Source organism: Macaca thibetana, chromosome 5 (assembly GCF_024542745.1).
Source record: "Macaca thibetana thibetana isolate TM-01 chromosome 5, ASM2454274v1, whole genome shotgun sequence".
In the NCBI taxonomy this organism is placed as follows: domain Eukaryota; kingdom Metazoa; phylum Chordata; class Mammalia; order Primates; family Cercopithecidae; genus Macaca; species Macaca thibetana.
The window spans coordinates 108,262,680-108,286,613 of record NC_065582.1 but is presented as its reverse complement, the minus strand read 5'-3'; the positions used below and the strand labels follow the sequence as shown (position 1 = coordinate 108,286,613).

Here is a 23,934-nt window from a genome sequence, read left to right as displayed (position 1 = left end):
TACATTTGTAATCCCAAGCCACATATTATTTAATCTTAAAGGTTTTTGAACTTTTATATTAATAGGATCATACTGCATGTATTCTTTTGTGATTTACTTTTTTCATCTGACATTATTTTCCTGTCATTAATCTACATTCTTTGTATAGCAAAAATGTACTCTCATTTTTGTTACTGTATTGGTATTCTATTGAATGACTATATACCTCAATCTATCCACTCTACTATTATGGACATATGGGTTGTTTGCAGTTTTTTGTTATTACAAACAAAAGTACTGATGGGAACTTTCATTAGACTTTGTATTAGTTTGGTGCAAAAGTTATCGCAGTTTTTGCCATTACTTTTAATAGCAATGACTTTTGGACCAACCTATGTATTATTAATTCATAATACATGAGTTTCTTTGTGGCAGTGGTTCTCAATCCTTAGAGTAACAGAATTAATGGGAAGCTTTTAAAAACCATGGATGCTTGGGCCCCACTCTGGACCAATTGAAATGTAATGTCTGGAGGTGGGGCCCAGGCACCTGTATTTGTAAGCACATAGGTTATTCTAATGTGTAAAGCAGGAAAGTAAGGGACATATCTGGCAGGGACATAAGGGATTTTAAGATCTGTCCTTTGGGGCACACACCTAAGACTGGAATTACTGAGTCATAGGTGACACACATCTTTACTAGATAATGTCAAATGGTTTAAGTGATTGTAGAAGCATTTGTGTTTTGATGGCTTCACATCCTTCTGAATTCACATTTCCTTGATAACAAATAAAGGTGAACACTTCATACGCTTGTTAGCCATTCTGCTTCCTTCTTCTGTGAAATGCCTTTGTAAGTTTTTTGGGTTTTTTTGTTCTACGGTTTTTTTTTAAAACTGATTTTTGGGAGCTTAAAAATAGGCTTTGGATGCTGATTGTTTTGTGATGTGTTGCAGTTCTATTCTCTCAATTTGTGGATTGTTATTTCACTTTCATCAAAATAGTGTAAGTTCTTATTTTTAATATAGTCAAATCTATTAATTTTTTTCCAATTTGTGATTTTGTGTCTTTTTAAACAAAATCCTTCTCTGTCCTGAGGCAAAAAAGATATTTTCTTACACTGTCTTTGAAAAGTTCTATAGTTTTTGCCTTTCACATTTGGGTATTCAGTGTCAGGCCTCTGAGCCCAAGCTAAGCCATCATATCCCCTGTGACCTGCACGTATACATCCAGATGGCCTGAAGCAACTGAAGATCCACAGAAGTGAAAATAGCCTTAACTGATGACATTCCACCATTGTGATTTGTTTCTGCCCCACCTTAACTGATCAATGTACTTTGTAATCTCCCCCACCCTTCAGAAGGTTCTTTGTAATTCTCCCCACCCTTGAGAATGTACTTTGCGAGATCCACCCACTGCCCGCAAAATATTGCTCTTAACTCCACTGCCTATCCCCAAACCTATAAGAACTAATGATAATCCCACCACCCTTTGCTGACCCTTTCTTTTCAGACTCAGCCCACCTGCACCCAGGTGAAATAAACAACCTTGTTGCTCACACAAAGCCTGTCTGGTGGTCTCTTCACACAGACGCATGAGGCATTCAGTCCACATGGAATTCATTTTGTGTGTGGTGTGAGAAAGGTGTTCCATTTTCACCTTTTCTCTTATGGACTACCAAATGTCTCAGTACCATTTATTCCAAGTCTATCATTTCCTCACTGACTTGCCACGCCACATGGGTAATAGAGAGTCCATATTTTTATGGTTCTGTTTCTGGGCTCTCAGTTTTGTTCCACTGGTCTATTTATTTATCTTCGTACCAATAAAATGCTGCTTTAATTATAATTCTTGATAAGGAAACTCCTTCCACCTTCCAAGGGGAGTATTGGCTATTGGTCTTTTGATCTTTCATATAAATGTTAGAATCAGCTTGTCAAGTCCTACAGAAACAAAACCAAACCAAGACAGTTGTGATTTTGACTGGAACTGTGCTGAATCTTTAAACTTGAAAATAACTGCCAGCTGGCACAGTGTCTCACACCTGTAATACTAGAGCTTTGGGAGGCTGAGGCAGAAGGATCACTTTAACCCAGGAGTTTGAGATCAGCCTGAGCAACACAGTGAGACCCCATTTCTACAAAAAATAAAATTAGCCAGATGTGGTGGTGCGCATCTGTAGTCTCAGCTACTTGGGAGGCTGAGGCAGAAGGATCACTTGAACCCAGGAGTTTGAGATCAGCCTGAGCAACATAGTGAGACACCATTTCTACAAAAATTAGCCAGATGTGGTGGTGCGCATCTGTAGTCTCAGCTACTTGGGAGGCTGAGGTGGGAGGATCACTTGAGCCCAGGAGATAGAGGCTGCCGTACGCTATCATCACACCACTGCACTCCAGCCTGGGTAACAGAGCTGAGATCGTCTCTCAATTAAAAAAAGACAAAAAAAAAAAAAAAAAAAAAAGAACTGCCATTTCTACTTCAGTATGTGTGTCCTCATCTGGAAACATTAAATACTTCACTTATTTTGGTCTTCTTTAATATCTTTCAGTAGTTACAATTTCTCCGTAAAGGTCTTATACATCTTGTATTAGCTTGGGCTGCCAAACAATTTATTTTCTGTTTTGGAGGCTAGAAGTCTGAGATCACAGTGCCAGCATGGTCAGGTTCTGGTGAGGGCTCTCTTCCTGGTTTGCAGACAGTTGCCTTCTCATTGTGCCCTCCCACGGCAGAGGGAGAGTGAGGTCTGGTGTCTCTTCCTCTTCTTACAAGGTCTTTGAGTCTATTGGATCAAGGTTTCTACCCTTCTGACCTCATTTAAACTTAATGGTCTCCTTAAAGACCCTATCTCTAATATAGCCACATGGGGGGTTAGGGCATCAATATAAAATTTTAGTGGGGACACAATTCAGGACATAGCACATCTTTTGTTATAGTCCCAAATACTAAACAGGTTCAATATTATTATTTTTCTTATTATTTTTTTAAGTGACAGTGTCTTGCTATGTTGCCCAGGATGGAGTACAGTGGCACAATCACAACTCACTCAAACTCTTGGGCTGCAGCAATCCTCCTGCCTCAGCTTCTCAAGTGGCTTAGATTATACACATGTGCCACCACAAAAAATTGTTTTTCTATGGAGTCAGGGTCTCACTGTGTTGCCCAGGCTAGTCTCAAATTCCTGGCTTCAATCAGTCCTCCCTCCTTGGCCTCCTAGAGTGCTGGAATTACAGGCATAAGCCACTGCACCCAGCTTACTTTACTTATTATTAAAGTTTTAAGTGTTTTGTGGTATATAAACTTGCAATTAATTTTTGTATGTGGATTTTGTAAGAACTTGCTTTAATACAGAAGATAGCATATAATAGACCTAAAAATATTATCAAATGTCAATTTTGAAAATTTATTTCACATTTATTACTACAGTCACATAATCCTCAAAAATCTAACTTTACAAATGATCACATGAGCCCTCTTCTCCATATACACATTTGTTAGTGTGAAAAAAACAATTTTGTACAGTATTTTAGTAGTTACATGATTAGCAAGCAACAGAGAAGCAGTGAAAGCTGAAGAACTCCAAATGCGCTGCACACAGGACAACCACTGAAACACAAGCAGCTAGGCAATAAAGGAAAATTTCCCATCCAGTCATTGAGAAATGCTAAAGGCATTTTAGGATGACATAAATGCTTAAGTCAGTATGCAACCTGTAGGGCAAATAAAACTGCTATATAGGTTGGTAATTTTACATTTAAACATTTGTAGTATGGTACTACCCATTTATCTAACATTTAATAATACATAAAATTTTAAGTCTGGGTTCTCAAAACAGTTGCTTGGTATTTTGGTATAGTGTCTGGTATACTCAAATGCTTCATTCATTTATCTTTTCTTCTTTCCCAAGGTTTAGTGGGACTGTGCAATGCTGGAACAATAATCCAGAATGTCCTGAATAGTGAATTCCATTGTAACACCAGATCCAGGATAACAGCGAGCTATCAAACCTTCAAAGTGCTTATACTGGCGTATAAATTCATCTTGCATGGAGTGCCACACAACCTATTATTAAAAAAAAATTCATTAGGCTATGAATGGAAATAATATGTAATCTAGTATGCGGAAATAATGCCAAGGCATATTCTAAGAATCTGGGTAGTATAGTAGCTAAGAACATGCATTCTGGAACCAGAATCCTAGTTACTTTTACCAACAAGATTTGTGACCTTCAGTATATGACATCACTGCTCTACGCCTCAAGTTCCTCATCTATAAACCAAGATAATAATAAGACCTTCCTCATAATGCTGTGAGAATTAAATAAGAAATGTACATAAAGTGCTTAGAACTGTGTTTGACACAAGTAAGCACTCATGACATTTTAGCTATTATCTCATACACTCCAATATGCAACACAGATATGGATATGCACAATTATGTATAGAACTAAGACTAGTGATTATATAAAATATAATGCTTTAATTTCATTTCCTATAAAATTTAAAATTTTCTTTATCTAAAATTGTTGATGCAAAACATTGCTTGATGCCTTGGAGGACAGCAAAATGAGTCAGACCCATTATCTGCAATCATGTGATTTACAGTGTAACAGTGGAGACTAATATGTAGACAACTATCAAGACACAATGTGATACACATATTGACATAATGGCTTAATTGAAGCTCACTCTTTATCAGCACAGTACAAAGCACTTTATGAATATATTAGAGTACTAAGTCTCACGATGACCTGGTGAGGGTGGGTATTATGATCATCTTCCCTATTTGACAGCTGAGGGAATGTATTCTTCCAAGGTTTTTTCATGTAAACCCTAAATCTCATAAATCCTAAATTCCTGTCAACTTGAGACCAATCACTATTCCCTAAGCAGTATTATGCTTTTTATTTTTCGTCGTTTAGCTCTTATTATTTCTTTCTAGAATGCTACTCCCTGTATCCCCATTTTGCCTGTTAAAATACATCTGACTTTCAGAGGTTAAAACAAACAATGCAATATCCCTTAGGAAGTCTTCCATGATGGTGAAATCAGAATTACTCTCACTCATATCTGGGCCTTTCAATATGGTTTACAAAGAATAATGGCCTAATTTGGTCTTTAAATTTAGCTCTACTACCCATTAGTTATGGGAGCTTGGTCCTATTACTCCAACTCTCTAAGCCTCTAAGCTCATTTTCTTTCTTGTTTTTTTTTTTTTTTTTTGAGACATGGCCTCACTCTGTTGCCTAGGCTGGAGTGCAGTGATATGATCATAGTTCACTGGAGCCTCAATCTCCTGGGCTCAAGTGATCCTCCTGCCTCAGCTTCCCAAGTAGTTGGGACTACAGGCACATGACACCATGCCCAGCTAATTGTTTTAATTTTTAGTAGAGACAAGGTCTTGCTATGTTGCCCAATACAGTGGCTACTATACAAGAGAGGTATCACTTCCACTTTTCGAAATAAGGGAACTAAGGCTCACAGAGGTTAAGTAACTTCCCAAAGTCACGCAGCTTAATCTGGAGCCAGATTATGAACCCATTTCTAATTCCAAGCACTCAACCAACCAACCAACCAACCAACCAACCAAAGAAAAACAAACTTAATGCTTCACCATAATAAAGTAGAAATACGAAATAAGCAGAAATAGCCATATATTCTTATATAAGTAGTATTCCTTTCTTCCTCACAATTCATTAATCTGGTCTGTACTTTAATGGAACTCACGTCCTGCTCTAGATCTATAGCATTTCTAGAAAAATATTTAAAGAAAAGCAATATATATAAGGATCCTCAAGCCAGACGGTCAAAAGAACTCAGCATACCTGAAGTAAGTTCTCTTCTTCACATAAATGTTTATCAACCTTCTTGTAGAGGTTATCTAGACCTTTTTTTACTTCCTTTCCAGGGTACTCCTTAATGACTTTACGAAGTTCTTGCTTGTTAAATGCAAGTTGGTAACTTACTTCCTCCTCCCTTATGCCCTGTGCCACACGAGCTTCAACACCGTCAAAGAAATGCTTCAAGGAAATGAAAAGAAACAATGGCTAAGACCTGTTTTTATTATTACTTACATTTAAAAAAATCTGTTTACAAAGTAGTGTATAATCACCATGCAAAAATCAGTGTGTGAAAGTATAAACAATAAAATAACAATCACCTTATTCACATACTTCTGAGACGAGCATTGGTAACACTGTAGAGTTCCTTCTAATCTTTTGATGTGTGAATACATACATGAGATTATATTTCATACGTCACATTCTACATTTAATATTGTTTTTTGCTGAATATAAATTTTAATGGCTGCATAATATTTCATACTATGACTAAACCACAATTATTATTCATTCCTCTAGTACTAGATACTTATCCCACTCCCCCGTCTTTTTTTGGACTTGCCAGATCTAGTGGGACTTTAGAAAATTTACTATATTTGTCATAATTTTTTTTTGTATATAAGTATTTACCCACCTTACTGATTAAATTTCCAGAACTATAATTACTCTATTGAAGAGCGTAACTTTAAGTATTTGAAAGATTCTTCAGTATATATACAAACTCCTTGCCAGGAAAGCTCAATCAATTTATATTTCTGTCAACAGTGTATGAGGTTGCTACTTCACTATACTACCATAAGCATTATGACAATTTAAAACAATGGTTGTCAGAGTGAAAAAAGTTTGTCATTTTATTTTATAATTCTTTGCCTATAAATAAGGCTAACCTGCTTTCATATATTTAGTAGTGATTCAGGCCCCTTGCCCCATTTATAAATTGAGGTCTTAGTGCTTTTCTTATTGATTTTAATAAATCTTTTATATTAAATATACTGACTCTGTTATATTGTTATAAATATTATTCCCAGGTCTTCTTTTATATATATATATATACTTTTATTGACTGGCATGCCTGTATTTGAGCACGATACAAAGAATTAATACTGACAAACCCCATTCCCTCTCATTACTTTTTTCTAAAATTTTCTTAGTGATTATTTATTCATTAAATTATCATTCTTTGACAAGTTATTCTTAGTGCTTTAAAACTTTTGTTGTTACATAAGCTCTTAATTGGTAGACAGGAAATACATTGTTTTTCAGTATATTTGCCTTGAATCCTGTCACTTAATCAACACCAGTAATTTCAACATATCATATACAGGCAGTGATAATCTTGTCTCTCTTCTCCATATCTCCTGTTTATGTTTCAGGTCTTGTTGAACTGGCTAGCACTTCAACAACAATGCTAAATAATAAATGATCTAACAATATTTCTGCTTTACATTGATTTCAGAGGGAATGTCTCTAACGTTGCAGTTAAGTATCATGTAAGCTTTAGGCCTGAGACAGATCTTTTATCCAATTAAAGGAATATTTGTCTGTTCTTAAGTTTTATAAGGAATTAGTTCTGCATTTGATTAAATGCCTTTCAAGTATTTCTCTGAATTGCTGATAGTAGATACATATTCTTTTTTTTTGAGACTGAGTCTTGCTCTGTAGCCCAGGCTGGAGTGCAGCGGCGTGATCTCGGCTTACTGTAATCACTGCCTCCCAGGTTCAAGTGATTCTCCTGCCTCAGCCTCCTGAGTAGCTGGGACTACAGGCGCACGCCACCACGCCCGGTTACTTTTTTAAAAATATTTTTAGTAGAGACGGAGTTTCACTGTGTTAGCCAGGATGGTCTCGATCTTCTGACCTCGTGATCTACCTGCCTTGGCCTCCCAAAGTGCTGGGATTACAGGTGTGAGTCACTGTGCTATTTTACTCTAACTTCAAGTTAAGAACTTATAAAAGATAACTAATTATATTGTAGACAAAGTTAGTTAAAAAGGTTCATTTAAGCTTTCACTATGTCGTAAAGTTCCCTAAAATCATCATTTCTTAACTTTAATTAACAGACTTGCTCTGGGAAATGACTCAAGTAAGGAAAGAAAAAGAAGGGAAAGAAAAGTAAAAGGCAATGTAGAAAGCAATTTTTGGTTTTTCTTTTATCTTGATAATATTTCTGAAATTTCCACCTAGACATTGCTAACTTGGTCATTTATAAAGTAAGAAATGGGAAAGAATAATGGCAAAGCCTAATCTAGGTTCATCCCCCAGCTTGTAATTTATAAGCTATTATAATGTTGGGCAAGTTTTTTTTACTTTCAGTTTCTTCATTTGTGAAATGGGGATAATATTATCTTAGCTTACACATCATTGTTTATAAGAATTAAAAGAAATAATGCATATGTAATAGAATATTAGCAAAATTATCATTAAAATATAATAGATAAATAATGTATAAAAATAATGTACAGAAAGAAGAAATAAAATATATAGCATCTAGCAGTGTCTGGCTCACTGGCAGCTTCAATAACTGACTCCCCTTTGCACCAACACATGAGAAAATTTAAGATAAATGTCTGCAGGTTATTCATATGCAAACTTATGTGTATAGGTTCAAAAGTAGGAAAAATACTGAATGAAAATATATTTACATTTAGTTTTTCAAGAGGTTGTCCTAAAGAGTAAATGACATAAGACTGAAGGTGATCTGTGTATTTTTGTTTGGCGTCTTTTTTTTCTGCTTCTAGACATGAGATTTTCAATCGAGAAAGAGTTGCAAAAATATGGTGAAAGTTTTCCATCATAACCACATCCCTGGGGGTCTTCTGGCTTTCATTTGCTACTTTCTCCACTAAAACCAAAACAGAAAAAATAAAATAACATCTCTGAGTATGACCGTATTTAGCCACATTTATATGATTAATTATTTTTTCATTTGTAAGTTTAAGAATTAAGCACATTTCTGGACTTAATAAAATATATTGTAATGGGAGTTTTCAGATCTACCTAATCATCATAAAAAGTTATCCTAAAACAGTCCCATGTGTACATGGAAATTCAGTATATAATAAAAGTAGCGTTTCAAATCAATGGAGAAATGATGAATTATTCAAAGTGTGTTAGGACAACCAGCTGGACCATTTTAATATATGAAATTTAGGTCCCTATTTTACATCTTGCAGCCAAATTCTGAATTGCTAAATTATTTAAAATGTAAAAAGCAAACAAATAAATTAATATAATCATAAGTACTAAAGAAAATATAGCTAATTGAAAAATAATAATTTTGTGATGGGGTGACCTTGCTGAGAATGGCCCAAAATTCAGAAGACTATTAAGGGGAAAGATGAATAAATTGGACATAAAATTTGAAAATTCATGTAAACACACCATACACAAAATCAATGAAATGCAAAATAAAATAGTGAGATAATTTATAGCCTATCAGGTTGACACAGAATAAAAAGATTGGTAATACCTAGTAATATCCAGCATTTGTACAGTTGTAATGCAACTGCTCATAGCACTAAACTGACATAAGCTTTCTGTATCACAATTTGGGAAAAGACTTGAGATACATAAACCCTTTGACCCAGTAATTCCATTTCTAGTAATTTACCCTAAAGAAATTATTTGACAAGTATACAAAGATATATAAACTAAAAAAACCCTAAATGTTTATTTTATTTTATTTTATTTTTTTCTGTGTTGAAAACTTTTTATTGTATGTACCAGAGAGTATAGAAGAACATGCATTAACTTATTTACTGAATCTTCATAGTGAGTGATGTGTGCATATGTAGTTAAGTAATCTCATTATCTATTTTTTGAGCATGTATTATTAGAAGAGATATTTGAAACTCACAAGATGTTTCTCTTTATTTTGATTCTTGACAAATTTTGGAAAGTTCCAACTTAGACAATATGTTCAAAATAAAAATACATTGCAAATTTCCATGTTCTAAACTAATTACAACAAAAGTACAATTTAGGAGAATTGTGGGCAGGGGAAATTAAATGAATTATAAGATTCATTAAGCATAATTTGATCATTGACTCTTTATACTGCATTAGATTTTTACATTTTATTCTTTCTGATGTAGATCAATATGTCTTGATCGTGCGCGCGCGCGCGCGCGTGTGTGTGTGTATGATCGCCAATGGTTTTTGTCATTTTGGAATGTCATGTAAAAGGGAAATGACAGTACCAGACGAACTATTATATGTGTACACAACTTATTCACTGAATCCTCACAGTGAGCGACATAAATCAAAACTCCCTGTGACAGTAGGGAAAGACTGGTAACTTTTAGTAGGAAAATGATACAGGTTAAAAAAACCCTAAATGTTTATTAATAGAAGATTTGGTAAATGGATAATGACATATGGATGACTATGTAATCGTTAAAAATGATTTTGTTTATCTATATTAACTAACAAGGAAAGGTACTAAGATTACATAGAGTCCAGCAGCTTCAAAAATAGTGTGTCAGATATGATAACATTTTTATATTAAAGAAAACACACACACACAATATGCACATATATAGAAGAGAGGGACAGGGAATTGAAAAGTTTGGAAGAATAAAAATTTAACATTATCTCTGTACAATAAGATTAAAAATGATCTTTCTTCCTGATTTGAAAATTCTATTTGCTGATTTTTGTGGATAAATAGTTATGTTTCAGGTCTTGTACTGGCTAGCACTTCAATAACAATGCTAAATAATAAAGGATCTAACAATATTTCTGCTTTAAACTGATTTCAGAGGGAATGTCTCTACTATTGCAGTTAAGTGTCATGTAAGCTTTAGGCCTGAGATAGATTTTTTATCCAATTAAAGGAATATCTGTCTGTTCTTAAGTTTTATACATTTTAGTTTCTTTATAAATGAATTAATTCATTTACAAAGAATAATGAATGAATTAATTCATTTATTATTTATTTTTAACACATGGTCTGGCGTTGTCATCCAGGCTAGAGTGCAGTGGCATGAACAAGGCTCACTGCAGCCTTGACCTCCTGAGCTCAAATGATTCTCCTGCCTCAGCCTCCTGTGCAGCTGAAACTCAGGGACACACCACCACACCTGGCTAATTTTTTTGATTTTTTTTATAGAGACAAGGCCTCACTATGATGCCCAGGCTGGTCTTCAACTCCTGGGCTCAAGCAATCCCCAAACTGGTCCTTCCAAAGTACGGCGATTACAGGTGTGGGCCAGTGTGCCTAGCCACATTACTTTAGAATCAGATAAAGCAAAGCTACTTTGAATTTTAAAAGGAAAAATCAAGGGCGGGCACAGTGGTTCATGCCTGTAATCCCAGCACTTTGGGAGGCCAAGGCAGGCAGATCACTTGAGGTCAAGAGTTTGAGACAAGTCTGGCCAACATGGTGAAACCCCGTCTCTACTAAAGATACAAAAATTAGCTGGGTGTGATGACACCTGCCTATAATTCCAGCTACTTAGGAGGCTGAGGCAGGAGAATTGCTCAAACTCAGGAGGTGAAGGTTGCAGTGAGCCGAGATTATGCCACAGTACTCCAGCCTGGGCAATAATTGGTGAAATGATTCCATTTCCTGCCAATTCTTTAGCTTCTACAATTCCTGAATATATGCAATCAGATCATTTATTTCACATGAAATGACATGCCCAGACTTTTCTGTAACTTAATTGTGGGATCTGACACAGGAAGAAAGCGAGTTATAGTATTTCAGCACTAATTTCTCCTGTATTTTAGTACTAATTTCCTTGTATAATAGATATGGAAAACTGAGGCCTAAATAAATGAATTGATTTGCTTAAGGTCACACACACATCACAGCCCATCATCTCTAGAAGACCACTTGTTGAAATGCAAATGTAATCTGGAAGGTCATGTTTTTGTGTTTAAAAAATGATTTTCTACAAAAAATTAGCAGGGTGTGGTGGGGTGCACCTGTAGTCCCAGCTACTTGGGAAGGTGAGGTGGGAGGATCATTTGAGCCTGGGAGGTGGAGGTTGCAGTGAGCCAATATAATGCCACTGCACTCCAGCCTGGGTGACAGAGTGAGGCCCATCTTAAAAAAAAAAAAAAAAGATTTTCAATTTTGCATAGTCATAAGCCCATATGAACCCTAAAATGTAAGTGGTTCCTAATGATTATGAATAGGTTTTATTTTTCAAATTCAAGAAATCTTTAATGTTAGAAAACCTAAAAAAGACTGTAAGATACACAAAATAATGAACCTATCTGTTCCCGACTTCTTAGTTACCAGAAATAAAAACAATAGCTACAACAATTCTTTAGAACATAACAAAAGCTTACCATTAACAAACACTCCTCTGATAAGTTTGGTGTATGCTTTATCTAGGTCTCCACGACGCTCAGCATTTTTAAAGATTGATTCTGCAAGTCCAGCAAATTCTTCAAATTCAGCAACAAATGGAAGAATTCCGACTTTACTCTTCTTTGAGATCTTTACTTCTTCCATTTGCCTTATTTGGTTACTCTATAGTTAGGCAGAGAGCAAGGGAGATAAATAACCAAGCAACTTTAAAACTACATATAATCACAACAAAATATATAGATGGAGATATAGATATATGCACAGATATCATAGAGGCAGGATATCACGTGGTAGCTAGAACACTTTGGATGCTTACTAATTAAGAAAAACTAATTCTATAGATAATAAAACCATTTTACAGTAAGTTTAAGAAAATCAAAGTAATACAGATTATTTAAAATCAACTATAAGCTGGGGACGGTGGCTCATGCCTGTAATCCCAGCACTTTGGGTGGCCAAGGTGGGTGGATCGTTAGAGGCCAAGAGTTCAAGACCAGCCTGGCCAATACAGTGAAACCTCATCTCTACAAAAAACACACAAAAAAATTAGCTGGGCGGGGTGGCACATGCCTGTAATCCCAGCTACTTGGGAGGCTGAGGAATGAGAATTTCTTGAACCTGGGAGGCAGAGGTTAAAGTGAGCCAGGATTGCGCCACTACACTCCAGCCTGGGCGATAGAGCAAGACTCTGTCTCAAAAAATAAAATAAAATGAAACAAAACAAAATACAATCAAGGCTGTGAACTTCAAGTCTCTGTACAAAGTAAAAACAGTCAACACACATTTCTACCATTTATGAAAGATGAGTACAAGGCAATTACTGATTTTAGGTTACAGGAGAGCAGATTCTAGAGCACCTATAGGATCCCTCCAGGTAACTTCTGGTTGGTGGCCACATGGTCAAGTTTGAGAACCACAGTCATTTCCAATTTTCATCAGTCTAAAATTTCTGTCTGGATAGACAAATTCTCTATTTTCAGAGTATAGAAACAAAGAAGGAGGACAGGCATTTCCATATGGATTTGCATTATTTAGTTTTCCATATATTTATTAGTCACTTATTCTTAGTTCCACAAACTGCTTGTGCATGATATGACAAAATGTGAAAGACATGTTTCATGCAGACAGAATCCTAGGTTCAAAACGATCCACGGATTCAATTATGGTTCTATGGTTCTGAAGGGATCTAAATCTACTCAGTAGGAATGATTACACTGCCAAATACTTTTGTATTATTTCAGTTTCTACCTCAAATTTCATTGTATTGAGATTTGGGGAGTATAACTCGAAAACCATATGACATATGGATTAGCAAAATAATTATCTCTAGGCTTCTGACATCAGTATAAAAAAACCCTATGAGCATAGTCAATTATTTCATATTATGTGTACTCATGTTCCACTTCATCAGTATTGGCAACTGTGAGGTGAAAAATGGATGCAGTAGAAAAGGTAGTGGTAAGATCGCAGGTACTAGAACCAGACTGTCTTGAATACAAGACCCATATTTTTAAACTGTGGACCTGGAGAAAGTAACTTCACCTTTCAAACAATCTACCCTATTGAGGGGCTGGGTTTAAGATTAGATGACATAGTATGTGCAAAGTGCTCAGACTTGTGCCTGGTACACAGTAAGCACTCATTTATAAATGCTGGTCTATTGATCTTATTGACCAGCATTCATAAATGAGAGATAAGATCTTATCACAAATAAGATATTATTAAAATAAGAATTAAAATAAGATATAGAGAAGGATGATAGGTAGAAGAAACCACCCTTTAGTGGCAAACCTATGTCCTTTATATATATATGCAACTTATGAGAATATGTGAATTTATATCTTTGTCTCGATTACTTTCTCTAGTGCCACACCTTGAGAAGTGTTCATGAAGCATTTTTTAACCTGGCCCAGCCCAATTCATACATACAAGTGTAAAAAATGTAACAGACAGACAGCTGGGTGCAGTGTCTCATGCCTGTAATCCCAGCACTTTGGGAGGCCAAGGTGGGCGGATCACCTGAGGTTGGGAGTTTGAGACCAGCCTGACCAACATGGAGAAATCCCATCTCTACTAAAAATATAAAACTAGCCGGGCATGGTGGCTCATGCCTGTAATCCCAGCTACTCAGGAGGCTGAGGCTGGAGAATTGCTTGAACCCAGGAGGCGGAGGTTGAGGTGAGCCGAGATTGCACTGTTGCACTCCAGCCTGGGCAATGAGAATGAGACTCCATCTCAAAAAAAAAAAAAAAAAAAGTAACAGATAGTAAGAAAGTTGTTAAATTTTTTTCTATTAGGAAGAAAATGATAATTGCTCAGTTATAACAATTTATTCTTAAAATAAAATACAATTATTAAAGCTACTAAACTATTAATTAAAATAAATTAAACAATTAAAATAATCAAATTAGTTTTCTTATTAGAAAGTATTAAAAGAACAATAACAATAAACCCAAGTGATAGTTTCAATTGTTTCATTAAATCAATGGTCACTGACTAATAAACTGAGATGTCAGTTATTCAGTGAATTTTTCTTTTTTTTGAGACAGTCTTCACTCTTGTCACCCAGGCTGGAGAGCACTGTTGCAATCTTGGCTCACTGCAACCTCCGCCTCACAGGTTCAAGCAATTCTCCTGCCTCAGCCTCCCGAGTAGCTGGGATTATAGGTGTGTGCTACCACGCCTGGCTAATTTTTGTATTTTTAGTAGAGACGGGGTTTCGCCATGTTGACCAGGCTGGTCTCGAACTCCTGACCTCAGGTGATCTGCCCACCTCAGCCTCCCAAAGTGCTGGCATTACAGATGTGAGCCACTACGTCTGGCCTCGAGTGGATCTCTTAAGCAACTGCCGCCGCTGTGCCACGTCCTCCAGAACTTGCCAAGATTCACAGTGTGGAAGGGAAACTAGCTGGCATAGTGCCACCCAACTAACTCTGTTCATGCAGATTGTTGCCATGCCCTGCTTTGAGGGACATGAACAACAGATTCCCCAACAGAAAGCTGGAAATCCCTCGATTTAAATACATTTACCTATATTTTGCAATGACTAGGATGCTAAGGTATTTTTTTAAAAAAGCAAACTCACAATGCATTTGTCAAAGTTCCTTTTGACAGTCACCAAAACATTTCCCAATGTAGTACTTAGGAAAGAAGCAGGGTCCACATTTTGTGCAGTCCACACATGATGACTCATTTTGACTAGCATATAAAGAGAGTTAAAGCTGTCAATTTTGTCTCCTAATGCAATTAGGTTGTTCAGCTCTGGCTCAATGCAGCGAAATATTTTAATCATCATTTGGCGGATCATATCTTTCCTGTTCAGAAAACAGACAAGATATATAAAGTTATAACAAGCTTCAGGTGAATTCACCTTTAACTTTAATCCACTGGGTATATACAAAAGGACAAAAATACCATAATTAAATTTCAATTAAAAATGTCTAGATAGCCGGGCACGGTGGCTCATGCCTGTAATCCCAGCACTTTGGGAGGCCAAGGCGCGCAGGTCACCTGAGGTCAGGAGTTCGAAACTAGCCTGGCCAACATGGTGAAACCCTGTCTCTACCAAAATTACAAAAATTAGCCAGACGTGGTGGTGCATGTCTGTAATCCCAGCTACTTGGGAGGCTGAGTCAGGAGAATCATTCGAACCCGGGAGGTGGAAGTTGCAGTGAGCTGAGATGGTGCCATTGCATTCCAGCCTGGGCAACAGAGGGAGACTCGGTCTCAGAAAACAGCAACAACAATAACAACAACAAAAAACAAATAAAAATGTCTAAATATGATTATAGCAGTTTTTGATATAAAAATATTTTACTAACGTTGAGCTTTATCATTTGAATTAGCTTTAATTTGTAAAGCTGGGTCATGAAATGTGCTTTGTGATTTCTAAGAAATACACTACAATTCAAAGGCTTCCCCATACCAGCAAACAACAGATTGACTTCATCTTCTGTGAGTCCTGGAGCAAGGAAGAGCTGAAGAGCCATAAAATAGGATGAATTTTAAATCAGTAAAATGTCTGATAAGACAATGCACACACACACTGGTGCTCAGAGTACCGTCAGGCTACTGAGAAACATCTAGACCCCGCCATGAGCAGCATTCCACGTTTTTTTTTTTTTTTTTTTTTTTTTTTTTTGAGACGGAGTCTGGCTCTGTTGCCCAGGCTGGAGTGCAGTGGCGCGATCTCGGTTCACTGCAAGCTCCGCCTCCCGGGTTCACGCCATTCTCCTGCCTCAGCCTCCCGAGTAGCTGGGACTACAGGCGCCCACAACCGCGCCCGGCTAATTTTTTGTATTTTTAGTAGAGACGGGGTTTCACCGTGGTCTCGATCTCCTGACCTTGTGATCCGCCCGCCTCGGCCTCCCAAAGTGCTGGGATTACAGGCGTGAGCCACCGCGCCCGGCCCATTCCACGTTTTAAAGTTTATTTTTTCCAAAATAAATGATAGTAACAAAGACATACTCAGATGAAACAGGCAGTGGTGTGCCACAATTATGTTGCCGTGATAATGTTCCTCCATCCAGGTCCTCTGCTTCAGCCTGCAAAAATTATTCAGGCACTTTACATAATAGAAGACCAACAATTTAACTAGTATTTATATAGCGAAAGCCTGCTCAGTCTTAAAATTCCTAGGAAAGAATACATTATGAAAAATAGTGATTTTTAAAGGTAGCATTATGCTAAAGCTAGCTATATAATTTAGTATGCTATTTAAGAATGTTCATGAGATACTCTGTTCTTAGGTTTTATCCAAGAACTTTTGTGGGGTGAGAAGTTGTATTTGTGTGTGCACCTGAGGGGAAGTGGGGAGGTGCAGGAAGCTGAATGCAAGGTGTGGGAAGGGGGCAGCTCGACAACGACAACCACAAAAATAGAAAATGTCCAAACACAACTTTCAAAAGAGAATTTAAAAAATTCAGGAAATCTCATCAATTATTCTAATAAAACTTCAGCATTAAAAAAATGCTAGAAAAAATTCTCACAGAAGCCAACAAATAAATTTGCCACCATTACTACCATAGCAATGAACGCTCTAAACCATTTATAATAATTTCTCGTTTATTTTATGACTGCTTTTATAAGTTGGTTGTCTGAGGCATACAATTTTAAGATGATAATTTAAAAAACACTTTATTTGCACTATTTTTAAGTTCTTCATAATATTCAAGAAACTCTCTCATCTTACTCTCTTACATGTATGCTACCAGAAAGGCATGCTGAATAGGCACTATGATATCCACTTTACAGAAGGGGAAAGCTGGGGATCGAATAACTGGCTTAAGGTCTCATGGCTAGTTAGTAACAAAGCCACAAGGAAGACAGATCTGAGGCCTCATTTTCTTTTATTTATCATTATTATTATTATCATTTTCTTTGAGACGGAGTCTCGCTCTGTTGCCCAGGCTGGAGTGCAGTGGCGCAGTCTCCGCTCACTGCAAGCTCCGCCTCCCGGGTTCACGCCATTCTCCTGCCTCAGCCTCCCAAGTAGCTGGGACTCCAGGCGCCCGCCACCACGCCCGGCTAATTTTTTTTTTTTTTTTTTGTATTTTTAGTAGATACGGGGTTTCACTCTGTTAGCCAGGAGGGTCTTGATCTCCTGACCTCATGATCCACCCACCTCGGCCTCCCAAAGTGCTGGGATTACAGGCATGAGCCACCGTGCCCGGCCTATTTATCATTATTATTATTTGTTATACCATAGTGTATATACTCAAACATCATTTTTTTAAAATTATATTTGTCTTGATGACTACTGAAAGGTTAAAATAGCCTCTTAAATAACGTTCTTTGCAAAGTAAACTCAGAAATTCATCCCCCCACTAATTTAGAGACTATTTAGGCTTATGATATTCTGAAATATTAAATTAGATAACCAAACTTCATCTGTCAGTGTTTTTATTACCTTGTGGTATTACAAAAATTCCTTACATCCTAAATTCTTACATCATAAAAAAAATTCTTACATCATAAATTCTTTCCTTTTCTCTTCCGATAATAAAATTGTGACCACATATTAATTAAGTTAATTATGTTACAGATCATAAATACTAGCCAAAATACACTATGAGCCATACCATAGTTCCAGGTATACTTTGATGTTGCTGTAGTTTGAAAAATTTACTTATGAAGTCCTGTTCTGCCAGACATAGAGGCTCCAGTTCACTTAGTACCTGTTCAAAGATCTGAAGAAAACCAAAGTGATCCCATAATGAAAGAACTACACCAAATAAAATAACGCATCACATTTAATTTTCTTTTCTGCACAGACCATGGATCCATAATCTCACTAATCTCTAGGAATTTATTTTTTTTTTATTTTTTTATTTTTTTTTTTTTGAGACGGAGTCTTGCTCTGTGCCCCAGGCTGGAGTGCAGTGGCACGATCTCGGCTCACTGCAAGCTCCGCCCCCACGGGTTCACGCCATTCTCCTGCCTCAGCCTCCCGAGTAGCTGGGACTACAGGCGCCCGCTACCTCGCCCGGCTAATTTTCTTGTATTTTTAGTAGAGACGGGGTTTCACTGTGTTAGCCAGGATGGTCTCGATCTCCTGACCTCGTGATCCGCCCGTCTCGGCCTCCCAAAGTGCTGGGATTACAGGCTTGAGCCACCGCGCCCGGCCTCTAGGAATTTATAACCTCAATGGAATCCCAAAAACAAACTCTTCCAAGATCAACAGGACAATGGTATTAGCAGGTATAACAAGGCCACACAACATACCTAAAATAAAACTCACAATTATTCACTTCACATCTGGAAAGAGGAGCACAAAGATCAACTTTTAAAACTTATTTATGGCCAGGCATGACGGCTCACGCCTGTAATCCCAGAACTTTGGGAGGCCAAATCGGGCAGATCACTTGAGCTCAGGAGTTTGAAACCAGCCTGGCCAACATGGTGAAACCCCTTCTCCACTAAAAATACAAAAATTAGCCAGGTGTGGTGGCAGGCACCTGTAATCCCAGCTACTCGGGAGGCTGAGGCAGGAGAATTGCTTGAACCCAGAAGGTGGAGGTTGCAGTGAGCTGAGATTGTGCCACTGCACTCCAGCCTGGGTGACAGAGCAAGACTCCATCTCAAAAACAAACAAACAAAAAAACTTATTTAATGTAGTACAGAGAAAGGTTAGCATCACAAAAGCTTTTATTTCCTCTTACTTTCCAGGTGCTCAAACAACTTAGATTTGAGGTACAAGCATTTTATGATTTATAACAAATTTTAATAAAACTTTTATGTCATTTCATTGATAATTCACATTTTACTTGTCCTTTGACTAGTTTTTTTTTTTTCCAGATTCGATTCAGTTGGAAAGTAAGACATGGTTAATGCTTAAGACAGCCAGAAGAACCCAAATCTTTGAACACACTTACAGCAACCACAAACTGCTGTTAGAAAAGAAAACTAATGTTAATGTTTAAGAAGTAGTTGTTATTTTAGTTTACCTTATCAAATTTGGTTCTGTCGGCAACATCGAGATCAGAGGCAGACATGTTTCCCATATCCAGCAGGGAAGATGACTGAGATCTGCGATTCCCTGAACTCTGAACACTGAGCTTATTTAGACTAGAAGTAGATCCAGTCAATTTTCCCGAACTTCCATGAAGACCTAAGAAATAATAAAACTTTGAAAGTTGTGACCTTCACAAATAAATGATCCAAAGTATAAAGCAGGGATAGATCTTCTATCTTCTACTGGCTTGGTCTTCCAGGGCTCGTATTAGTGCACAAAGCTTCTATACGGAATAGGTGGTATAGTTTCCTTATCTTCCATTAACATTTGTGTCCTAATCCTGAGCATATTGAAAAGAGAAGCGAAACTACACAGATCCATAGAACAGGACTGAAAGGGACCTTAAAGAGCATATTGTCTATAACCTGCCCATTTCATAAAGTTGCCTGGTGAAATCACTAGACTAAAGTAGATGAGGGTTTCTTTTCCATTCAAAAAGACAGGAATAAGGATGAAGGTCACTGAGGACCACGTTAGCATATTAGCCAGTATGACCTTGTTATACTTCAGAAGAAAATTGCTGCATCTCAATGTTACCTCCACAATATATCAATATATTAGGTTGAACCACATGAAACTGCCCATACTTGATCATTTTGCCCTACCAAAAAAAGTCAACTGCATATGATGCAACTGAGTATATTCCAAACTCTGAAACTGCTTTTCCAGTAAGTGAACTGATTATAGTCCTTTAAAAATGAAATAAAATGAACAGAAAAAACACCCTGAAAACTTGTTATATTTAAAATACAACTGACATGTAATACATATATCACTAACCATATTAATATAGGACATCTGTGTTTAGGTAAAATTTTGGTATCCGTCATAGCCATGAGGAAAACTGAGAACATACAGCTGGCAATAACTCACATACACCAAGGAATGAAAGGATTTGATTTTTAGAAGAAAATGTGAAATTTTTATTCAGAATTAAACATAAACAATAACTAATATATTTTAAAAACATCTTTCCTGAATATCTTTCAGTTAACTTGTACTATTTGCTAATGGTCAGAAAAGACAAAGGAAGACATAATAGGAATAATTAAAGATAAACTCTGGCTTCATTATGTAAAATCTGACCATATCTATATAAGAATTTTTATAGTTTCTAAACAGCCTGAAAACAGAAGTAGAATGGTTAAGTCTTTTCATAAATTTCTGACACAAGGTTCTACTACTCGTCAAGTAATTTTAACTATATCATAAATTTCTTGGATATCACTACTATCATGTGGGCTTTCTTTCACTAATACCTGGCAATTCAGAGCAATCAAAATTTTTGGTGTTACCTTTTTCCCAGACAACTAATTTCTAGACATTAAACAAACATGCATTGAGAATACCTACTAATACACTAGGCATACTCACTCTCTGTTTCCTGTTTGACAGCACTTTCTTTTCGAGGCAGTGTAGCTGTGATGGATTAGGTTGCAAGCATCAAAGACAAAGACAAGTTAATAAACTGCAATTTGCACAAACCATGCACAAGAGGAAGTAAAAGCTCTAGTTTAAAAGACACATGCAAAGAACCATGAGCATCAAGTAACAAGAAGTGCAAACACATGTTTAGTTGGTCACCTACTGTTTGAGAAATTATATGAGAGAAAAAAACTTTACTTTTAATGTATTGTTTTTACTCAAATATTCAGGTAGAAGTATCTATGCGTAACACACCTACACTTTAAAATGTTCTATTTTTTTAAGTTTATGAAGCTGGTACACTTAAATTTAAAAGACTAAATTCGCAAGTTTTGGTTTCCTGAGAAAATATAATTCAAGTAAATAAAGTTGCAGTTTATTAGAATGCAGCTGTAGATTTAGATGTCAACAATCTTGTGTTCCCTGAAAGCTCCTGAAAGGATTCTCCACTGTACTAAATAATTTTATACTATATCTAACAAAAAATTATATGAGTGGGGCTTTAAAACCATTGAAAAGTTAAAACTAATTATCAAGCTGAATTACTTAGTCACTGGCTTTGTGAGTGCCCAGAATGAAAGGTATATATCATAATACTAACAATCAGATGTATGAATAAAAGGGTAAAGTTTAGGGAATAGATGTAATATAAGAATCTGAACTCTTTTTAGGGTCATTAGGCATTTCTTTTATCCAAAACTTCTCTCTCTATAATACCTATTAGATCAATATTAGAGCTAATTTTGTGAAACAGTCTACACTCAAATTAGAAGTTGATGTGAAAGGTGAAGAAAGATCATAGGATGAAACAGAGTATTAAAGAATAAAACTAAAACTTAAAAATATCTTTAAAACAGCAAAAAGATGTGTTAACTGACATTATCCCTATCAAGCTTCAAGGCAAAAATCTTGTCACATCAGTGACTGGTATATCTTTATCAGTGACAGGTATATCTTTCTATCAGTGACTGGTATATCTTCATCAACGACAGGTATATCTTTCTAGCCCTGGCTACCTGAAGCTCAAGGGAATATGAAAAAACAAGGCTGGACATTAAAGCGGCAAACAGGGATCATGATGGAGCTACTAGCTAGTCAATCTGAACAGTACTTTCTGGTGCCTTAAGGTGTCACTATACTATGTTCAGCAGTGCCAGAGCAAAATCTAATTTTTTTTATGGTTTATCTCTTTTTTTTATTTTTTGAGACAGGATCTCATTAGGCTGCCAAGGCTAGACCTGAACTCCTGGGCTCAGGTGATCCTCCTACCTCAGCCTCCCATATAGCTGAGATTATAGATGTGGACCACCATGCCTGGCTAATTTTTCTTTAGTAGTCAATAAGGAATACAGACTTACTAGTAGTGCCTATTAATTATAATTTGGGGTTCATAAAACATATCAGTTATCAGCAAGTGATAATACTCAGGTAAAATGTTAAATATCTTTAAATAATCCCCACTAGAATGTAAACTTCATAAAGGTAGGGTCTTTGTTTACTGCTGCATTCCCAGTACTTATAACAGTGAGTTTTAGATAATAGGTAATTTATAAATATTTATTGAGTTAATCTTCCAGCCATCCCTGAATTTAGCATTGTATTCAAGACTCTTTGGAATCAACAAGATTTCTTAGTTTAGTGGAGAAACAATAATATAATAATTTCGGCTATTTTAAAGATTTGGAATCTTAAATTGGAAGGAGGGCAATAATTATGTAAATGTACGCATTAAGGGACTAAAATTTCATACAAATGAGAAGTGATATACATACATCTCAACTGCAGAAAGTAAAAATGGTGACTAAAAAAAATTACTAAATTTCCTTTCCCTGTCATTTCATTAAATTTGTAGCATACAAAGAAAAAAAATACACTGAAATATCAATCCTGTGGGAAAAAATTCCATGCCTTTGAAAATATCAAAATAATCTATTAATCAAAAAAACCTACACAAAGGCCTTATCACAAAGAAAAGCTACTTCCCTGGTACTTTAATGTATTTTTGAATTATTTCAGCTAAGTAGATGTTAAAGACTTGACTCAAGAGTGGCTGAAAAAGAAAGGATTCTCTATTTCCCTGATTCTCTATCACTATATTGACTCTACAGTTTCTTTTTGTAAGACACATTCATTCTGACTATTCTTACCAGCATGTATTCTTACTAGCATTTGTGACCCAGAATTTTCAGAGCAAACAAGCAAGCAAAAAGCAAACTTAATTTAAATTTCATTTATAATTACTTAATTTTGATTCACTGAAAAGTCATCTTTCCAAAATGTGAGATTTCTATTTTAATTATAATTACAGATGTTCCTCGACTTACAATGGGGTTACACTTCTTTTTTTTTTTTTTTTTTTTTTTTTTTGAGACAGGGTCTTGCTCTGTTGTCCAAGCTGGAGTACAGTGGCACAATCATGGCTCACTGCAGCCTTGACCTCTCAAGGCTCAAGCGATCCATGCCCCTCAGCCTCCTGAGTAGCTGGGACCACAGGTGCACGCCACCATGCCTGGCTAATTTTTTATTTTTTTCTATATATGGGGTTTTGCCATGTTACCAAGGCTTGTCTCGAACTCCCGGGCTCAAGTCATCCTCCGGGTTCAGCCTCCCCAAGTGCCGGGTTTATAGGTGTGAGCCTATAAACTGCACCAGGCTGGAGTTACATTTTGATAAACCCATTACAAGTTGAAAATATTGTAAAGAGAAAATGCATTTAACACACCCAACTTACTGAACACCAGAGGCCTAGCCTACCTTAAACATGGTGAAGACACATTATCCTAGAGTTGGGCAAAATCATCTAACACAATGTCTATTTTATAATAAAGCACTGAATATTTCATGTAATTTACTGAATACC

General features: G+C 36.4%; 1 protein-coding gene across 10 annotated transcripts in view; it reads right to left on the bottom strand.

Annotated features, from left to right (window-relative positions):
• Nucleotides 1–3,371: 3,371 nt before the first annotated feature.
• The window catches only part of EXOC1 (exocyst complex component 1), a 53,681-nt gene continuing 33,118 nt past the window's right edge, over nucleotides 3,372–23,934 (bottom strand). For 7 of the 10 annotated variants that reach the window (XM_050790538.1, XM_050790542.1, XM_050790539.1 and 4 more), the window contains 9 exons: nucleotides 21,024–21,068; nucleotides 19,582–19,745; nucleotides 18,217–18,324; nucleotides 16,604–16,680; nucleotides 15,222–15,450; nucleotides 12,115–12,298; nucleotides 8,460–8,659; nucleotides 5,803–5,997; nucleotides 3,372–4,040 (listed from right to left, as the gene is read on the bottom strand). In XM_050790538.1, coding sequence (XP_050646495.1) covers nucleotides 3,888–4,040; nucleotides 5,803–5,997; nucleotides 8,460–8,659; nucleotides 12,115–12,298; nucleotides 15,222–15,450; nucleotides 16,604–16,680; nucleotides 18,217–18,324; nucleotides 19,582–19,745; nucleotides 21,024–21,068 — 1,355 coding nt within the window. In that variant the 3' untranslated portion in view covers nucleotides 3,372–3,887. The remainder of the gene's footprint in view (nucleotides 4,041–5,802; nucleotides 5,998–8,459; nucleotides 8,660–12,114; nucleotides 12,299–15,221; nucleotides 15,451–16,603; nucleotides 16,681–18,216; nucleotides 18,325–19,581; nucleotides 19,746–21,023; nucleotides 21,069–23,934) is intronic. The other 3 variants (XM_050790541.1, XM_050790545.1, XM_050790546.1) reach the window with 1 other exon arrangement.